Source organism: Calliphora vicina, chromosome X, assembly GCF_958450345.1.
Source record: "Calliphora vicina chromosome X, idCalVici1.1, whole genome shotgun sequence".
Taxonomy (NCBI): domain Eukaryota; kingdom Metazoa; phylum Arthropoda; class Insecta; order Diptera; family Calliphoridae; genus Calliphora; species Calliphora vicina.
In genome coordinates, this window is record NC_088785.1 from 8106648 (window position 1) to 8123206 (window position 16559).

A 16559-nucleotide genomic window follows, 5' to 3' on the forward strand; every position below is an offset into this window, starting at 1 on the left:
AAAAAACATTCGAAAACAAAGTCCATCATTAAATTTTCATCAGATTCCCTCCCGAACAATCTACAAAACAATTGACTAGCTAACTCTTTAGTTTCCGTTTTGGAGCTATACTTTAAACAATTTGAGCTAGTTGGACATGATCCTCAATTCAAGTGCAATATAAACGTATTAAGATTTTGTTTTATGTCGTTCATTAATTCGGGTTTTAAAATGAGTAACTAATTCTTTAGTAAATGAATTATTCACTTTTTCTAAATTATTTATAACAAATTTTATTATTATCTATCAACTTTGCTTAATCAAGTGGTCTTAGGGAATAACACAAATATGTCCAAAGTTTGATATCCTTGTCAGTGAACGTTGCTAATTTGAAGTCAGACAGAGCATGATTGACGTATTTATAAATACGCAAAAAGTTTATTACCATGTTAAGCTAGGTACTCTGTTCAAAATTTCGTGCAAAATGCTGTCAAACAACATATAAAATATTTGGAATGAAATATATGCGAAATAATTTCGCAAAAGCAGTACTCTGTTTTTATTGTGGAAAACATGTGAAATACAAATAGACAACCTTATTTTTCCACACGAAATAACATACGCAGCACTTATTTTGTTTTTTTTTACGTTTATTTATTTATCGAATCTTATAACTACAATTAAAATTAAATGCTCTCTGACGGGAGCGTTAATGTTCATATGGGACACATCTTAGCGGGGTGGTAGATCGGCTCTACGAAGCCTTGATCTTGTTTGGGTCTGTGTGAGATGTCTTGCAAGCGGGTTCGGGTGGTTCCGCAATTTCATGATGTATTTCTCACGGAAATTCTTGAATTCATCTTTAACTAACGGTACGTGTAGGTCTCTATGGATGTTCTCATTTCTTATGTACCAAGGTGCACCTGTCATTGTCCTAAGAATTCTCGATTGGGCCCTCTGTATAAGTTCAATACTGGAATTACTGGCCGTTCCCCACAATTGGATTACATATGTCCAGATTGGTTTTAAAACACATTTATACAGGATGACTTTATAGTCAAGGCTTAATTATGATTGGTGATTGAGTAACCAGTGAAGGCTAGAGGCTCTTAACTTCATGTGAAGTTTCTTGGCTTCTATATGACGACGCAAAGTAGGTCGTCTATCCAAGTGAATACCAAGGTATGTAACAGTATCTGTCTGTGGAATGTTTTTGTTATTTAGTGTGATAGGTGGACAGTCACCCCTTCTGAGAGTAAATGTGATGTGTTTTACTTTTGAGTTCATTTACTCGTATTCTCCAGTTACTCAACCATATCTCCACGAGTCTCAGATAATTGACCAATTTCGTAGAAGCTACCTGCGGATCTGCATGTGAGCTTAGTATTGCCGTATCATCAGCGAATGTTGATATGGTAAGTCTATCACACACAGGCAAGTCAGAAGTAAATATCAAATAAAGTGTTGGTCCGAGAACACTCCCCTGTGGAACACCAGCTTTAATTTCATAATTTCCTGTTACATAATCGCAATATTTCACTCTAAAAACTCTGTCTGATATGTATGACTCCAGCAATCGATGCGTACTTGATGGCAGTAGACACTTAATTTTGTGAATTAACCCCTTATGCCACACCTTGTCGAAGGCCTGGGCGATGTCCAAAAAGATAGCACAGCAGTATTTTTTATTTTCAAAAGATTTTCTGATCTCTCCAGTCAATCTATTAACTTGTTCAATGGTTCCATGTTGTTCACGAAAACCAAATTGATGAACTGGGATAATATTTTGGTTATTTAAGTATGGCATAATTTTACATTGCAATATTTTCTCAAATAACTTTGATATGCATGGCAGTAGACTTATACAATTTTCCAATTTGTTGGGAAAACGCCTAGTCTAATGATCGCTGAAAACAATACAGATAGCACGATTATAGCTATATTCGGTAGGTTTTTAATCATGGATGGCGTAATTTTGTCATATCCTGGAGATTTTTTGTATTTATGTTATTTTTGTTAACTTTTCGATCGTCCTCGGGACTTACTCTGATATGATCATCCGGGTGGATTTGCCTTAAATACATTACGTAGGTGCTCGGCAAAAATTAATGCTTTGTCCTTAGCATTTCTTGCCCAATTACAGTCAGCTTTTCTCAACGGAGTTTTTCCCTCTACCGGTGGTTTGATGTTACGTGTGGCTTTCCAAAGAGAAAAGTTCGTATGTTTAGTATTCGTCAAGCTCTCAATGTATCTTCCGTTTCTGCGATCATCTTCTAAACAAAGGGCTCTCTTCAGTCTTCTAGTAGCGATGTACAGCCTCTGCTTTGCAGCAGGTGATCTATTTTGTTGCCACTCTCTTCTAAGCTTTCTCTTTTCGAGAAGCAATCGTTCAATATCTGAATTAGAAATATGCATTTTTGGCCGAAGTAATTAATGATGTCATTGACGCATTCGTTTATCTCTCCCTCACACTGTATATTTGGATTTGTGTGGATATGGCTACTGATGAACTTTTTGAATTTAAGCCAATTTGTTTTGTAAAACGGAATATTTTCAGGAGATTTTGCTATATTTATCCCATAATAGGTGACTATTACGGGTGAATGGTCAGAAAATAAATCAAAAGATATTTCCGTAGATATTGAATTTCTATCTACATTTCTGGATATGGCAAAGTCTATAAGGTCAGGAATCTTCCTAGGATCAGTAGGCCAGTATGTTGGTTGGCCAGGGAATATGACATCCAGGCAATTCTTACTGTCGACTAGGGCTTTGTAGAGCTGTCTTCCTCTAGGGTTAATTAGCCGTGAACCCCAGTATGTATGTTTCGCATTGTAATCACCACATGCCAGGAAACGATATCCTAGAGTATCAAAGAATTCTTCAAATTTGTCCTTAGTCATCGAAAATCGTGGGGGGCAATATATTGAACTCACTGTAAGATTTCCAAATAAACATTCCAGTCGTATGGAAGTTGCTTGCATATATTCTTTTGAAAATTCATCTAGGGCATAATGTTTTAAACGGCTTTTAATCAAGATACCAGTACCACCATGAGCTTTTCCGTCGGGATGATTTGTGTTATGGAATGAAAATCCTGGAATATTAAAGTTGTATCTATTTGTAAGGTGTGTCTCAAAAATTGACATCAGATTTATGTTGGTTCAAACCGTTTGCATTCCAAAAACAAACTTTCAAGAAACTCATTTTTTTGATAGGAGGATTTGAAGCATTTGGTTCTGCGCTCTCAAAAGCCCTTGTATTGAGTTTTTGCATGGTTGACATTATGTTAGTCATGTTATGATTAAGAGATGTGATATTTTGTGTAAGCGCTTGTAACAGGTTTTCTAACCCTCCCGTATTTTGGGGTATATTAGGCTGCTTATTTTCTGACTTCAAAACACCAGCGTAAGAGCTGGTTCCAGATTTAGCCGTGTTTAATTGTGGGAAATTTGCATTCATTGTAGTAGAGTTTTATTTTCATTATTACGGGCTACTAAATTTACTGGTGTAGGAACATCTATGTTAACCGCAGATGGAACAAAAAAGTCATCTCTCTTTGGTTGACGCCTCTCTCTCAATCTTTTTAATAATTCTTTGTAAACTGGGCAACACCGATAATTCGCCGTATGGTCGCCACCACAGTTTCCACATTTTTGTTGAGACCCTTTTGGATAATATCACATTGTGATGAAGAATGCAAGTCTCCGCATGCAACACATACAGTACGTAGGGTACAATAATTTCTCGTATGTCCAAACTCTTGACAGTTACCACACTGGACAGGTCGGTTTCGCTTGAGAGGTTCCTCTATAGTTATTCTACGATTCAGTAAATAACGAAGAGAGTATATTGGGTGAGTTTCATTCCTTTTTAGTTTTTTATCATCTGGATCTCTCTACTCTAAACATTGGTTGAGGAGTTTTGTCTCTGTTAAATATATTTATTACTACTTTCGTTTTATATCGTTATTTCTACACTGGACTCTATACCCTTTATGACCACTAAAGGGCCCTTACTAATTTTCAGCTGATATGTGTAGAAATTTGTCATGCAGTCGTTTAAGTATTGAGAGATTTTTTATAATCCTCCTCAGTGTATATGACTATTTTTGTTTCATGCACACCACCTTTTCTTATTGGGACGATGTGGAAATTATTTTTTCCAACAAGATCAATTAATATTTTTACCAAATTATTGGAATTGGTGGTGGCTTTAATGGTTTCTGATTAGAATTACCATTTTTAACAGACTGAATATTGTCATCTTCACTCAAAAGTGCGTAACGATTATTATCAAGGGACTTGTAGTTAGTTTCTGCTTTTTAACAGGTGTCTCCTTTTTTGAGGACTTAAAATTCTTTTATTAATATTTATATATCTAAGCATACCTGGTAATACTGCCGGTTTTGTTGTGGTTACATTTTTTACATCCTTTGGAATGGCACCCTTCGATGCACCATTATTACTACTTACGGTTTTAATTGCACTTGCGTTCTCACTAGAATTTGTTTTCTGTGGTTTACTTAAAGCTTGAGTATACATGTTTAACTCTGATGTTGTTGTTGTGTTTAACACAGGCGTATTGTTCTTTATATTGGAATCTTTTGTATTCTCTTTTGTGCTATATTATATACAATAATTTTTCGGTGATATTGATTGCATATTATTTGCATCATATAATTGAAGAGCGGGGGAACAAAAGCGAGCTCTCTCAATAGGTTTGGCGGTTAAATAATGTTTGTTGTAATTGCGATCAGTTATATATGATCACTCTCCCCACTGAGAAATATGTATGCATTTCTGCCGTTTAAGCTGAGCCTAGCAGTCTCATCATGAGAACTCATATGCTCTTTCACTCAAATCAAAAGAAAAGGAACACAAACACACTTTCTTATTAATTTAAATCTATTTTTGATAATTTAACAAATTTGTTTTTCGCACGAAATTAAAACCAACAGCTAGCTGTCCAACATCATGTAAAATTTTTCGCATGAAAAAACCATAATTTTTCGCTAATATGAACAGAGTACTAGGCTTTAGACAAAGATGTCGAACGATGTTTAACATCATGTATAAGACGAACTCCATGTTTTTCTTGCAACAAGACGTAAATTTGCATATTTCGTGTTTATCATTAGATTTATTAAATAATTTGCAACTCTTACTTAGGCGGTTAATAACTTCACTTATATATATGTATATATTTTAAGATCATGGCATTCATCTATTTCAACGTAGTCATTATAAATGGCATCCTCAATATCACTTTCGACGACCGTTTCAAACATGATTCTGAATGTGTTAGAATTCACAAAAGTTTCTTACTTGTCAGTTAAACTCAGCTTAACACGCTGTTATATTAAACCTGAAACATATTTTGCCGGGATTTAACCAATGATTGTGTTTCCCACTAATGGATTAATTTTGTAAGCATTGCCATACTTTTCAGTCAAATCTCATGTGCATTCCTCAAATTTTTTCATATAAATATGGCAATACTTAAAATTGTATAAGAAAAAGCAAGTACATAACTTTTTTTGTAAATTTTAACTTTGTAAAAGAAAAAGTGACATTAAACTATATAAAATGTTGTTAAAAATTATATTGATGTTAATAAAGAAATGTGCTGAATTGTTTATTTTATATTTCATCTGTTTGTGCTTTGGCATTTTATACTTAGGTTTAACCAAAGAATATAAATCATATAGATTGCGCATCATGTATAAGGAAAATTTCTTATGGCGGGCAGGGTTGTAATTTTTTTTCCTCCATCGCCAAAAGCTAAACGAAGAATCGCCAAATAAATACATGCACACATACTAATTTTATGTATTATAAAGTCAATCTATTTCGGTTTAAATCTAGTGCATTAGTTATTTATATTAAATTGATATCAAAAGTATACATTGTATTAAAATTAAACTTTTTTAACATTTTATCTGTAGGCTGAAATGAATTGCAACAAAATTTATTAACATTCATATAACTAACTATTCTTATCAATGAATCTAAAAGTTTATATTGAAATTCTCTTTCTACGCAAGCGTTGCTGGTTGGTAAAATTAACATATTAAGAATGGCCAATGCTAAGTCTTTAAGAGAAATGTTCCACCTGCATCTCAATAATTGTAAACTTGTGGCCAAACATCTAACAAATTTTGTTGGAATTTCACCTTTAAAAATCTGAGTCCAATTGATATATGCTAATTTTGACCATCGCAATTCACATTCCCCTGCAGATACTTTTGGATTGAAAAATAAAGTTAATGAATTTTGGACTACCGAAAAGTTCCATTTCATTTCAATATTGAAAATTCATTATATACTTTAAAAATAGTAATATTTTCTGATAACCGTTTAAGCATTTTAAGCTTTTTAAGTACAAAAAACAATTTTCTTTTAAAATTTCTACATCATATTCCTCCATTTTTATATTTTGTAATTCCATTTCAAATTTTGTACCAAAATCGATATATTCCTGATTCCAAAGAATCCGTCGAACCAATAGCCAATTTTAATGAGCATATTCAGTTATCAATATTTCCATTAGTATTTAAAAATGACGGCTTAAACATTTTAGAAGAAAAAATTAATATTGTTGAAACTATTTGATCATGTATGCTACCTGCATCCATATGATCAGATTATAAATGATTAATATTATTAACTATTGGGTTAATACATATCAAAAAAATATTTCAAGAAAAACAAATAATTTGTTAAAAAATCGCTAAATAAATCGCCAACTAGTCTGTAAATCGCCATGTCGCCAATTGGAAATTTTGGTCGCCAAAGGCAATGAAAAATCGCCACGTGTGGCGAGAAATCGCCACATCTGACAGCCCTGATGGCGGGTTGTATCATTACGACCCGCTATCATATAATTTCGCTCTCGAAATTATATGAGAGTTGGTTTTTGATCACACTTAGAGAACTGAAGAGAGCAAAAATCCACATGCATTAATACATACACATGTTTGCTCTTTTTACAATCCAATTTATTTATGTGTATGTATGTGTGTTTTTTTTTGTTTATTTTGCTAAAAAAGTATCAAAACTTATTACTTGAATTTTCTTTGTTGTCAAACAATTTATGTGCAAATAACCAACGTAAGAGCTAATGCGACCGATTGTGTAATTGTAGGGCAAGAGTATGTGTTTTATTTTTGTAAAAATTAAATTATATCGATTCGCACCGAGTTATAGTTCCCTTTTTGTAGACAATTTAATTACGTACTTACAATCTAGAGACCTGCATTAATACCATTAAAAGAGAAAAATGTGAAGTGTTTTCTCTACAATTATATTATTAATGCAGTTAACGTTGCTATTGCTCCGGAATGCCGAAACCATATTGGAACCGTTTGTTTTTATGGGTTTTTCCCTGTTTTTTGAAAGTAAAATAAAAATTTTCGTTTGGGAATATATATTGAAACGACAATAAAAAACTAAAATTTGTGTTTGTTTTCAATATAAATTCCCAAATGGAAATTTTTATTTTCTAAAACAGGCAGTGAAATTATTGTGCCAACATTTTATGGTCTTTTACTGCCTAATAAGCCTGTTTGTTTCATTCAGGTAACAAAACGCGCGAAACCCCATCATAAAAAAGAGTTTTTTCAAAATTTTTCAACGAAAATTCATATTTTTAAATAATTCTTCTAGGTAACAAAACCCGCGCAAACCCATCAAGAGGTTTTTTCAACATATTTCAATGAAAATTCATTTTTTAAATAATTTTTACAGTCATATGATATTTATATATTATACAATATTTTTTATAAAACATTTCAGTTTCAAAGATTTTCGATTGTCTTAATAGTGCCTCTCTTTATGGTGATAATTGCTACAGATCTGCAATTCAGCTTAACAGTGAAGCACATAAATCTATTAAATTTTTTTTTGGAATATTTAGAAAATGTGGTGTTTGTGGATCAAAAGAAGCGTGTTTTCTTTTTAAATGGGATGAAGCTCACTCTTAAATCAGTTCTTATATTAACGGATGATATTTTAAAGGAAGGTGGTGATGTATATTTCTTAATGACAAAATTTTGACAAAAATTATGATGACTAAAATAGTTCAGTCAAGCTCTTCTAGCAACTGTGAACTTGTACACGACGGGATAACGAATGTTGATGCTGACTTTGAAGCAGATTTATGTATTGAACATAAAGAACCAAGTTGCGATAAAATTGACAATATTGATTTTGAGAGCCACATATATGCAGATTATTTTTTGGAAGATGTTTTTGAAAATTCTGCAGCTATAAATTGCGAACTAGTTTCTATGAGATACTTTGTTGGATACGTAGCATTTAAAGTCATTCCAAAATTACAATGCGAAAAATGTAGTGACGAATTGAGAAAGATGGATGAAGTTCTTACAGCAGCAACCGAACTTTTTATATATTTTAAAAATTATCAGTCGCTTACAGATTTTGGAAATCTAGCTGCTCCATCATTCAAACTAATGGATGCAAGCAAAAGACATATTTTAATATTTCATAAAATCTTTAAATCTGAGCCCCTTGGTATAAAATCTTTTATTATTGAGTCGTGTAAACGCTTGACCCCAGAGTGGTTTGCCGACGTTTGTTCTCAATACAGAATAGAAGTTTTGGACTTTCTACTATTAGTACTCCTCCGAAAGCATTGCCCTTGATCTTTAGAAAAAGGAAGTTCCAAGAAAAGAAAAATACAAATTTTATCTAACGAATGATTTAATTTACTAAAATATAATAACTTTGTTAATTTTACTAGGGTGATTGATATCATCATTAAATACTTTTTGATGCTAAAAAATATAAAGTGGAAAAATATTTTGAATTTTCTTACAAATATAAAAAAAAATGTTTGTATGTATCTTTCTTTACATTTGTGAATAGAAATAAAATTAGAAATAAATTAAATTTATTCCGATTATATGAGAACTAAATTTATTTAATTTCCAAGCAACGTGATTAAATAAAAACCAAACAAAATTCCTTAAGAAGGAATAATAATATGTTTTATTTTAATCTCTTTTTAAATATATTTAATAAGAATATTTCTACTGCACAGCTATGAAATAAATATACAACATGGTTTGACAAAAGACCCCAAAAGCATTGTGTGGCCGTGCCGCTTTAATAAACAAAATATTTTTTATGAACAAGGCAGTTTATGTTGTTATTTTTATATTCCTATAATTCTTTAATTTTAGATAAAAACAGCATCTGAATTTCGGTGCGAATCGATATAGTTTTATCTGTACAACAATAAAACACATGCTCTTGCCCTACAATTACACAATCGGTCACATTTGCTTTTAAGAAGGTTATTTTCACAAAAATTGCAAGAAACAAAAATTCTTTTGTTAGGTTTTTGTTTTATTTTTACGTTTTTAATACACACTCATACATACACAAGCACATATATAGGCTGAATAAATGAGAATTAAAAGATCTCATAAACAACAAGAGAATGAGAGCATTGTTACGCTCTTTGTTGTGCTTCTTTCCCTTTTGTCTTCCCCATCATCTTGTATTTTTTTTTCAAAAATATTTTGGTTTTCATTCACATGCACATTCTATATTCTATATATTCATTGGTTTAACTCGCCAATGATGTTCAGTTAAACCGAGATTATATAGTAAATAAACAATAAGTGAGAAACACAATTTTTAGTTTAATTTAGGTTTAAACGAAGAATGTAGATTATCTTTATCCCAGAAACTAGCTTTTAATGTATTTGTATTTTCTATAATAATGGATCCAAAAATTTAAAATTAGGCATTCATGATGCTGAATGAGAATACAAAATGTCGGTCTTTATGGTATTTTTATACCCTTCACCATGAGTGGCAAGGATATATATAAGCTTGTCATTCCGTTTGTAATTTCTACATTTTTCATTTGCGACCCCACAAAGTATATATATTCTGAATCGTTATAGATAGCGGAGTCGATATAGCCATGTCCGTCTGTGTGTTGAAATCAACTTTCTAAAGCCCCCAAATAACTTACATACACGAATGATACATCAATATCGGTTGCTATTTAAAATCGAGAAAATCGGTCCACAAATGGCTGAGATATAAGGAAAAAACCAGGACAACCTCGATTTTTTACCTATTTTTGACCCATATCTGGATTACTAAATCATTAATATAGACAATATGGATATCTAATGATAGATATTTCAAAGACCTGTGCAACGACGTATATAAGACCATAGTTGGACCTACAATGGGTCAAAATCGGAAAAAATATTTGTTAACCCGAATTTTTTTTTTCACCAAATTTTTTTTCACCTACCGTTTTTCACTGGACCGATTTTCTCGATTTTAAATAGCAACCGAGCCGGAAGAATTTCGGAGATATTGATGTATCATTCGTGTATGTAAGTTATTTGGGGGCTTCAGAAAGTTGATTTCAACACACAGACGGATATGGCTATATCGACTCCGCTATCTATAACGATTCAGAATATACCCTGCAGTTCATTGCACTAGTTCCGCTACGTCGAATTCGTTGGCCACTAAGAACTACTACTAGTGAATTTTCAACCCACTCGCAACGTTATTGACTGGTGAATTTAACACGGGGATGTCATTGCAAGTGGCCGATTGGCACACTCTGCATAACACTTCACTATTAAATTCAATAGTGAAAATACTCCAGCATTTGAAAAAAAAAGAAAAAATATTTTTTTCTGAGAGCGGGGTTGAACACATAACCTTTCGTTTTCTAGTCAAATGCTCTAACCACTAAACCACAGAGCTCTTATTTGTACTGCTCTCTAATTGTTATTAAGAATAACATGTGAGTCTACTCTCAATTTTAGCATTTTTTACATCATCAGTGAGAACGAAAACACAAGCGGCCACATTCAGCATTACATGTGGCCATCGAAGTGGTATATTTTAGAGGATTTTATTTTTCTTGAATTTATTTTCAAAAACTAAAGACAAATATCAGACTATTGTTTATTACTGAATATGCTGGTGAAATGTAGTGCAAATGATAACCATTTAACTTCCACTTTAGTAGCCACATCGAACTAGTTAGTTGTAGAAGTATTACGGCTAGTGCAAGGTTTCCAATTGGCACTTTTCAAACTGCTGGCTATATACTTTGTGGGGTCGCAAATGAAAAATGTAGAAATTACAAACGGAATGACAAACTTATATATACCCTTGCCACTCATGGTGAAGGGTATAAAAAAATTTAAAAACTAAAAAATCTTTTTTTTTAAAATTAAAAAAAAATTATTAAATTTAAAAAAAAAATTTAAAAAACAATTTCAAAAAAACAACTGGAAAAAAAATTAAATTTTGTTTACCTGAAAATATTTAAAATTTTTATTTTAAAGTATATTTTGGTGAAGGGTATATAAAATTCGGCACAGCCGAATATAGCTCTCTTGTTTTATTCTAGAATCCACATTACAATGAATCAATAAACTTGAAACTAGATACGTGTGATCCTGAATGAGTAAAGGCTCCATTAGTCTTTGCGTTCTGTAACGTTTCTGTTCTGTGCCGTTCTGAATGCTGTTATATTGTAGTTAGTTTTTCCGTAAGATCGTATCAGCTGTTTTTAAAATAATAACCAAAAAACCAACTTGGTGATTTTGTTACTATTTTTTGTATTTAGACCGTCAACATATTATTGTGAACATTTTTATAAATACATACATAGTTATATTGCTTGTTAATGATTTAATTTAAACTAATTTTTTTACATACATTAGAAGAAATTTATATTTATTTTATTAAATTTCAATGTTTTTTTGAAAATATTTTATTTTTTTGTAAAAAATAAATATTTCCCTTTCAAAAAATGTTGGCACCACTGCTTTCATATTGTTAGCATTATTGTCTGTATATGATATCAGCTGTTATAGCTGTCACTTAACGTTGCGGACAAGATTCTGTTTTCAACAGATTCATCCGCAACAGAACGGCAACGTTACAGAAAAACTAACGACATACACTACTTCCCCTAAGCTAAAAACAAAACGGCTGATTCGTTACGGAACGGAACGTACAAACTAATTAGGCCGTAAGAATTCACAATTAGTTTCAATAGTAAAAACCGAAAACCAATTATGGTAATTAAAATGATTATCGTTTTCGGCCTTGAAAACCCGGTTAGGGTTAAAAACGAACACGAAACTCTAAGTTAAAGAAGCTTTTTCTGGCTAATGCGGAATCTTTTTATATGTGTTTTTTATTGTCACATATTCTCAAAATGAAACATGAATGTAAGGCTATGGCCTGCAATATAGATTTAACAACAATTACCTTATTTTATTTATTTAAATTTGTATGTCTATCGATTAAAAGATATAACATTTTTATTTTAGTATTATATTTATAATAATAATGTCCTAACAAATGGTTTTTGAATCCTTGGGAAAAAAATTATTTAACTCTACTTTTCAAAATTTTTTCATTTTCATCACGTGTTGGTCCTGTGGCAGTAAAATATTTGTTTCTTATTTTAGTAAAACAAAAATATACTAAAGTAGTTTTCCGAAACATAAGTATTTCCGAACACTATAGACTCCAACAAAACAGAACTACATGAGAACCCCAGCATATTTTTTCGTTCACTTGTATATCACTGTGTTATTATTATTATTTATCCTTCGGTCTAAGCTGACGCTATCACGTTTACGAACATACAAATGTACGATATATTTAAAACTAATGTTTATATACGCATACCCCCTCAGTGCATTTTTTCATATGGTATTTTTTTGTATAAAAACAAAGTTTTAAATATCTATTATGTATTATTTTCATTTGTTAATATGTTTATTATTGATAAACAAATACTTTCAAAGTTAACCTTTCTATAAGAGGTAACTTAAAATCAAAAAATATTTTAAGGTAGAAAATGAAACGGACAAAACTAAAGCACACCTTCAAGGATATCCTATAAAAAAAAATTTAGTTAATTTTTTGTTGGAAATCCTTTGTTTTGGATGGCACAAGAACATCTCTTGGCATAGAAGATAATATGTTTTTATGGCGTTTTTCGATATTCCTTCCCAGACTTTTTTAACGGCATGAAATAAATCGTGAAAATTTCCGATCCTTATTTCAACAATTTTCACCATTTATTTTAATATTAACAATGTGCCACAAGTTCTCAATAGGATTGAGATCGGGAGATTGACCAGGCCAATGAAGAACTTGAATCTTATTGCTGTGTAGCCAAGTCTTACAAACTTTGGAGGGGTGCTTAGGATCGTTATCCTGTTGGAAGCTCCCTATAATTGGCATCTCTTCACTGACAAAAGGCAACATTACAGCTTTCAATACATCACGGTACATGAACCGATCCATAATCCCATAAATTTTATGATTTGGCCCAAATCCTTGACCAGAAAAGCAACCCCAGACCATTACATTGCCTCCTCCGTGTTTAATTGTTCCTTTGCAATACTTAGGATTCAGTCTTCCTCCTTTTGGTCTGCGTACACGCCTTATTCCAGCGGAACTTTTTAAGTTGTATTTGGATTCGGCAGGGAACAGTACTGTCTTTAATTTTTGGACACTCCAATCGATGTGGGCTTTGGCAAATTTCAGTCTAGGTTTCTTGTTCTTAGCTGATAGAAATGTTTTTTTTTGCTGTCATCAGCTGAATAATCGGGCTTCTACTACTCTTCTACGGATTGTTCTTTCGCTAACGCATAATCTTAAACTTGTTCGTACTTGAATAGCTGATGCTGAAGGATCTTTTTGTATTGCTCTTTTGATCAAGGAATCATAATATCGTGTTTTGTTTTCGCGAACGACCTCCAGAATGCACTGGAGATTTTCGAACAGTCTTAAAAAATTTTGAAAAGAGCCTGGAAATAACTGATCTGTTAATTTAATATTTTTTACTAAATTCATGTAGTATAAGCCCGTCTTCCAGTCTTCAATAATTTTAATTTTAAATTTACTGGAGTACTTGTTCCTTGTCATTGTTTTTTTCACAATAAACTGTATAAAACTTAAATTTTGCACACTACGTCTTCCTATATTTTTATCTTTTGGAATTTTAAGTCCATTCATTGTGAATCCCGATAATTCACATTGCAAATATGCAGTACCGTGTCAAATTTTTAAACATCTTATAAGAGGGTGCTTTTGTTTTGTCCGTTGCGTTTTGAGTTTTTATATGATTTATCATTTTAAATTAATTTTTAATAAAATTATCTTTTACTAAATGAATATTAAATGAACATTAACAATATTAGTTAATAAAATATATACAAAATACATCCCAAAAAAGCCGTTTTTATCAAAAAAAATATGATTTGAAAAAATCAATTGAGGGGGTGCTTAGTTATGGCCAATACTGTATATGTTTGTACTTACCAGCTTTAAGGGAGCTTTGGAATAATCTAATAACGCAGCTGTAAAAGACATATTTAAAACATTACGTTCATGTTCAATATTATTATATTTTTGGAAAACTTCATCCGTGTGTATAATTTCATGCAATTTCAATGAGTGTCAGCAGGCAGAAGTCTCTTCACCTTCTAAAGTAAATGCCACATTTTCCAATTTATATGCCAAATGCATTTTTTTACAATTTATATCATTTTCTAAGGCATTTATTATCTAAGAATGAAAAATAAAACATTTAATTTGTTGAAACATTCAACTTTTCCTTAGATTGTTTTTAATTACCTGATCATTATATTTGGTAACGTATATATACAGCTCTTTTAGAGCTGCTATAGTATCAAATTCGTCATTTTGTTGAATAGATAATTGCTGCATGGCAGTACTCATTTCCTGATCACTAATTTGCGGCAATCTAGCCACATCTCGGTAGAATTGTTTAACCATTTTACGATATTGGGGAATATCCTATGAAAAGTAAAAATTCAAAATTATTTGATAGAAGAAAATATATAATCATGATATAAAAAATTTACAGTAATTAAAAAATATTGTACATTAAAAAATATTGTACGAAAAATCGTATATCTAAAACTCAATCTACGGAAAATTCTAAGAAATTTTCCCCAAGAAACCATAGGTCTAAAATCAAATCCTATCTTGCGCATTTCGTCTCTTATCCAGTGATATTTCAGTATATGTATGTACATTAGAGTTAATTGAAAAAATTTTATTTGCGGGCATCATAATCCACCACCAAAACGAAAAAAACAATAATAATTTAAACCATAACAACTCGTTTGATTTTCCCAAAATCGGCGAAAAAACAATAAACAACTCTAAACATCAATGCCCCAAATTTATACTGTTAAAAAGCAAAATTAGTGACAAACCGATACAAAGCTTCAATATATTCCTTGTCTCGAAAGCTCTAGAAGGTATTTCCAGTGAACCAACACAAAAAATTTCATTCACTAAGGACGGCAATCTGCTAATTCTTACGAAGAATGAAGCCCAAACCAAACACTTTTAAAAGCAACCAATTTACTAGGAGTATGTCCAATAGGAAGTTCTCTACATCCAACTCTGAATGTGATTAAAGGTGAAATTTTTGCTCCAACACTTAAAAATCTCAAAGAAGAAGAAATCGTCGACGGCTTTAAAGACCAACACCTCTCTTCATATTTTAAGCTTTAATCTATACAAACTACCTAATGAAATAAAGATTGGATTTTTAAACTGTAAGGTCAAGCCATATATACCTAATCCCATCCAATGTAAGCAATGCTTTAAGTTAGGACACACTGTAGTGGTATTCAAAATTGTGATATTTCCTCCTCAGCATTACACGACCCAATACCCTGCACTAAAATACAGTGCATTACGCACACCGTTCCACTATCAAAAACTGACCAGTTTTTAAACAGCGCCAATAAAATTTAAAAATAAAGATACTAACAAACTGTTCTTACAAAGAAGCATCAATACAAATACCAAACACAAAAAGCTTAGAAATATCAACAGAAGATTTAAAAACTGAAAAAATAAATTGAAGACATCAACAACAATTAATAATACCGCTAATCTTACACAAAGTACTGAAACAATTTGTGCAACAACAAATGCTACAAAACAATAAGATCTCTCTTACAAATACCGATAACACTTTACAATCTAAAAAACATACACATCATCCAAATAGCTTAAAAAGACAAATCTTCAGATAAACCAACTACCTCATCCAAATATAAAAAATCACTTTCATCTATATATAGCTCATACAATCCTTGTAAAATCAGCGACATGAGACCTGAAATAGACTCCTCACTTTCTGACATGGAGTTTTAAGCAAATTATTTTACCTGCAAAATGGATATATATGCAAAATGGATTTTGATATCCATGGAATTAAATGGTTTTAACAATAACCTTCATCATAACTACAACTACATACATGACAATTCACCAGATATTCACCCCTATTATGTATGTCGTTGTCGACATCACTTTGTAATCGTTGTCACTTCGAGTCGACATGGACATCAACTCGACGATAAATTGGTATTTGCTAACAATGTTGTGTTGATGTCGACTCGTTATCGATAATCTAAAAGAAATAAGGATCATCCCTATGCATTTCGTGACAGCTTTTGAATTTTATTTATTTTTCGTATAAAAAATGCCTTTTTC

At 31.7% G+C, this 16559-nt stretch overlaps 1 protein-coding gene across 1 annotated transcript in view; it reads right to left on the bottom strand.

Annotated features, from left to right (window-relative positions):
* PlexB (plexin B) overlaps positions 1-16559 on the bottom strand; it is a 102808-nt gene that overhangs the window by 6095 nt on the left and 80154 nt on the right. Inside the window, exons 8-9 of the mRNA XM_065514718.1 lie at positions 14655-14837; positions 14340-14585 (exon numbers count right to left, since the gene is read on the bottom strand). Coding sequence (XP_065370790.1) covers positions 14478-14585; positions 14655-14837 — 291 coding nt within the window. The 3' untranslated portion in view covers positions 14340-14477. The remainder of the gene's footprint in view (positions 1-14339; positions 14586-14654; positions 14838-16559) is intronic.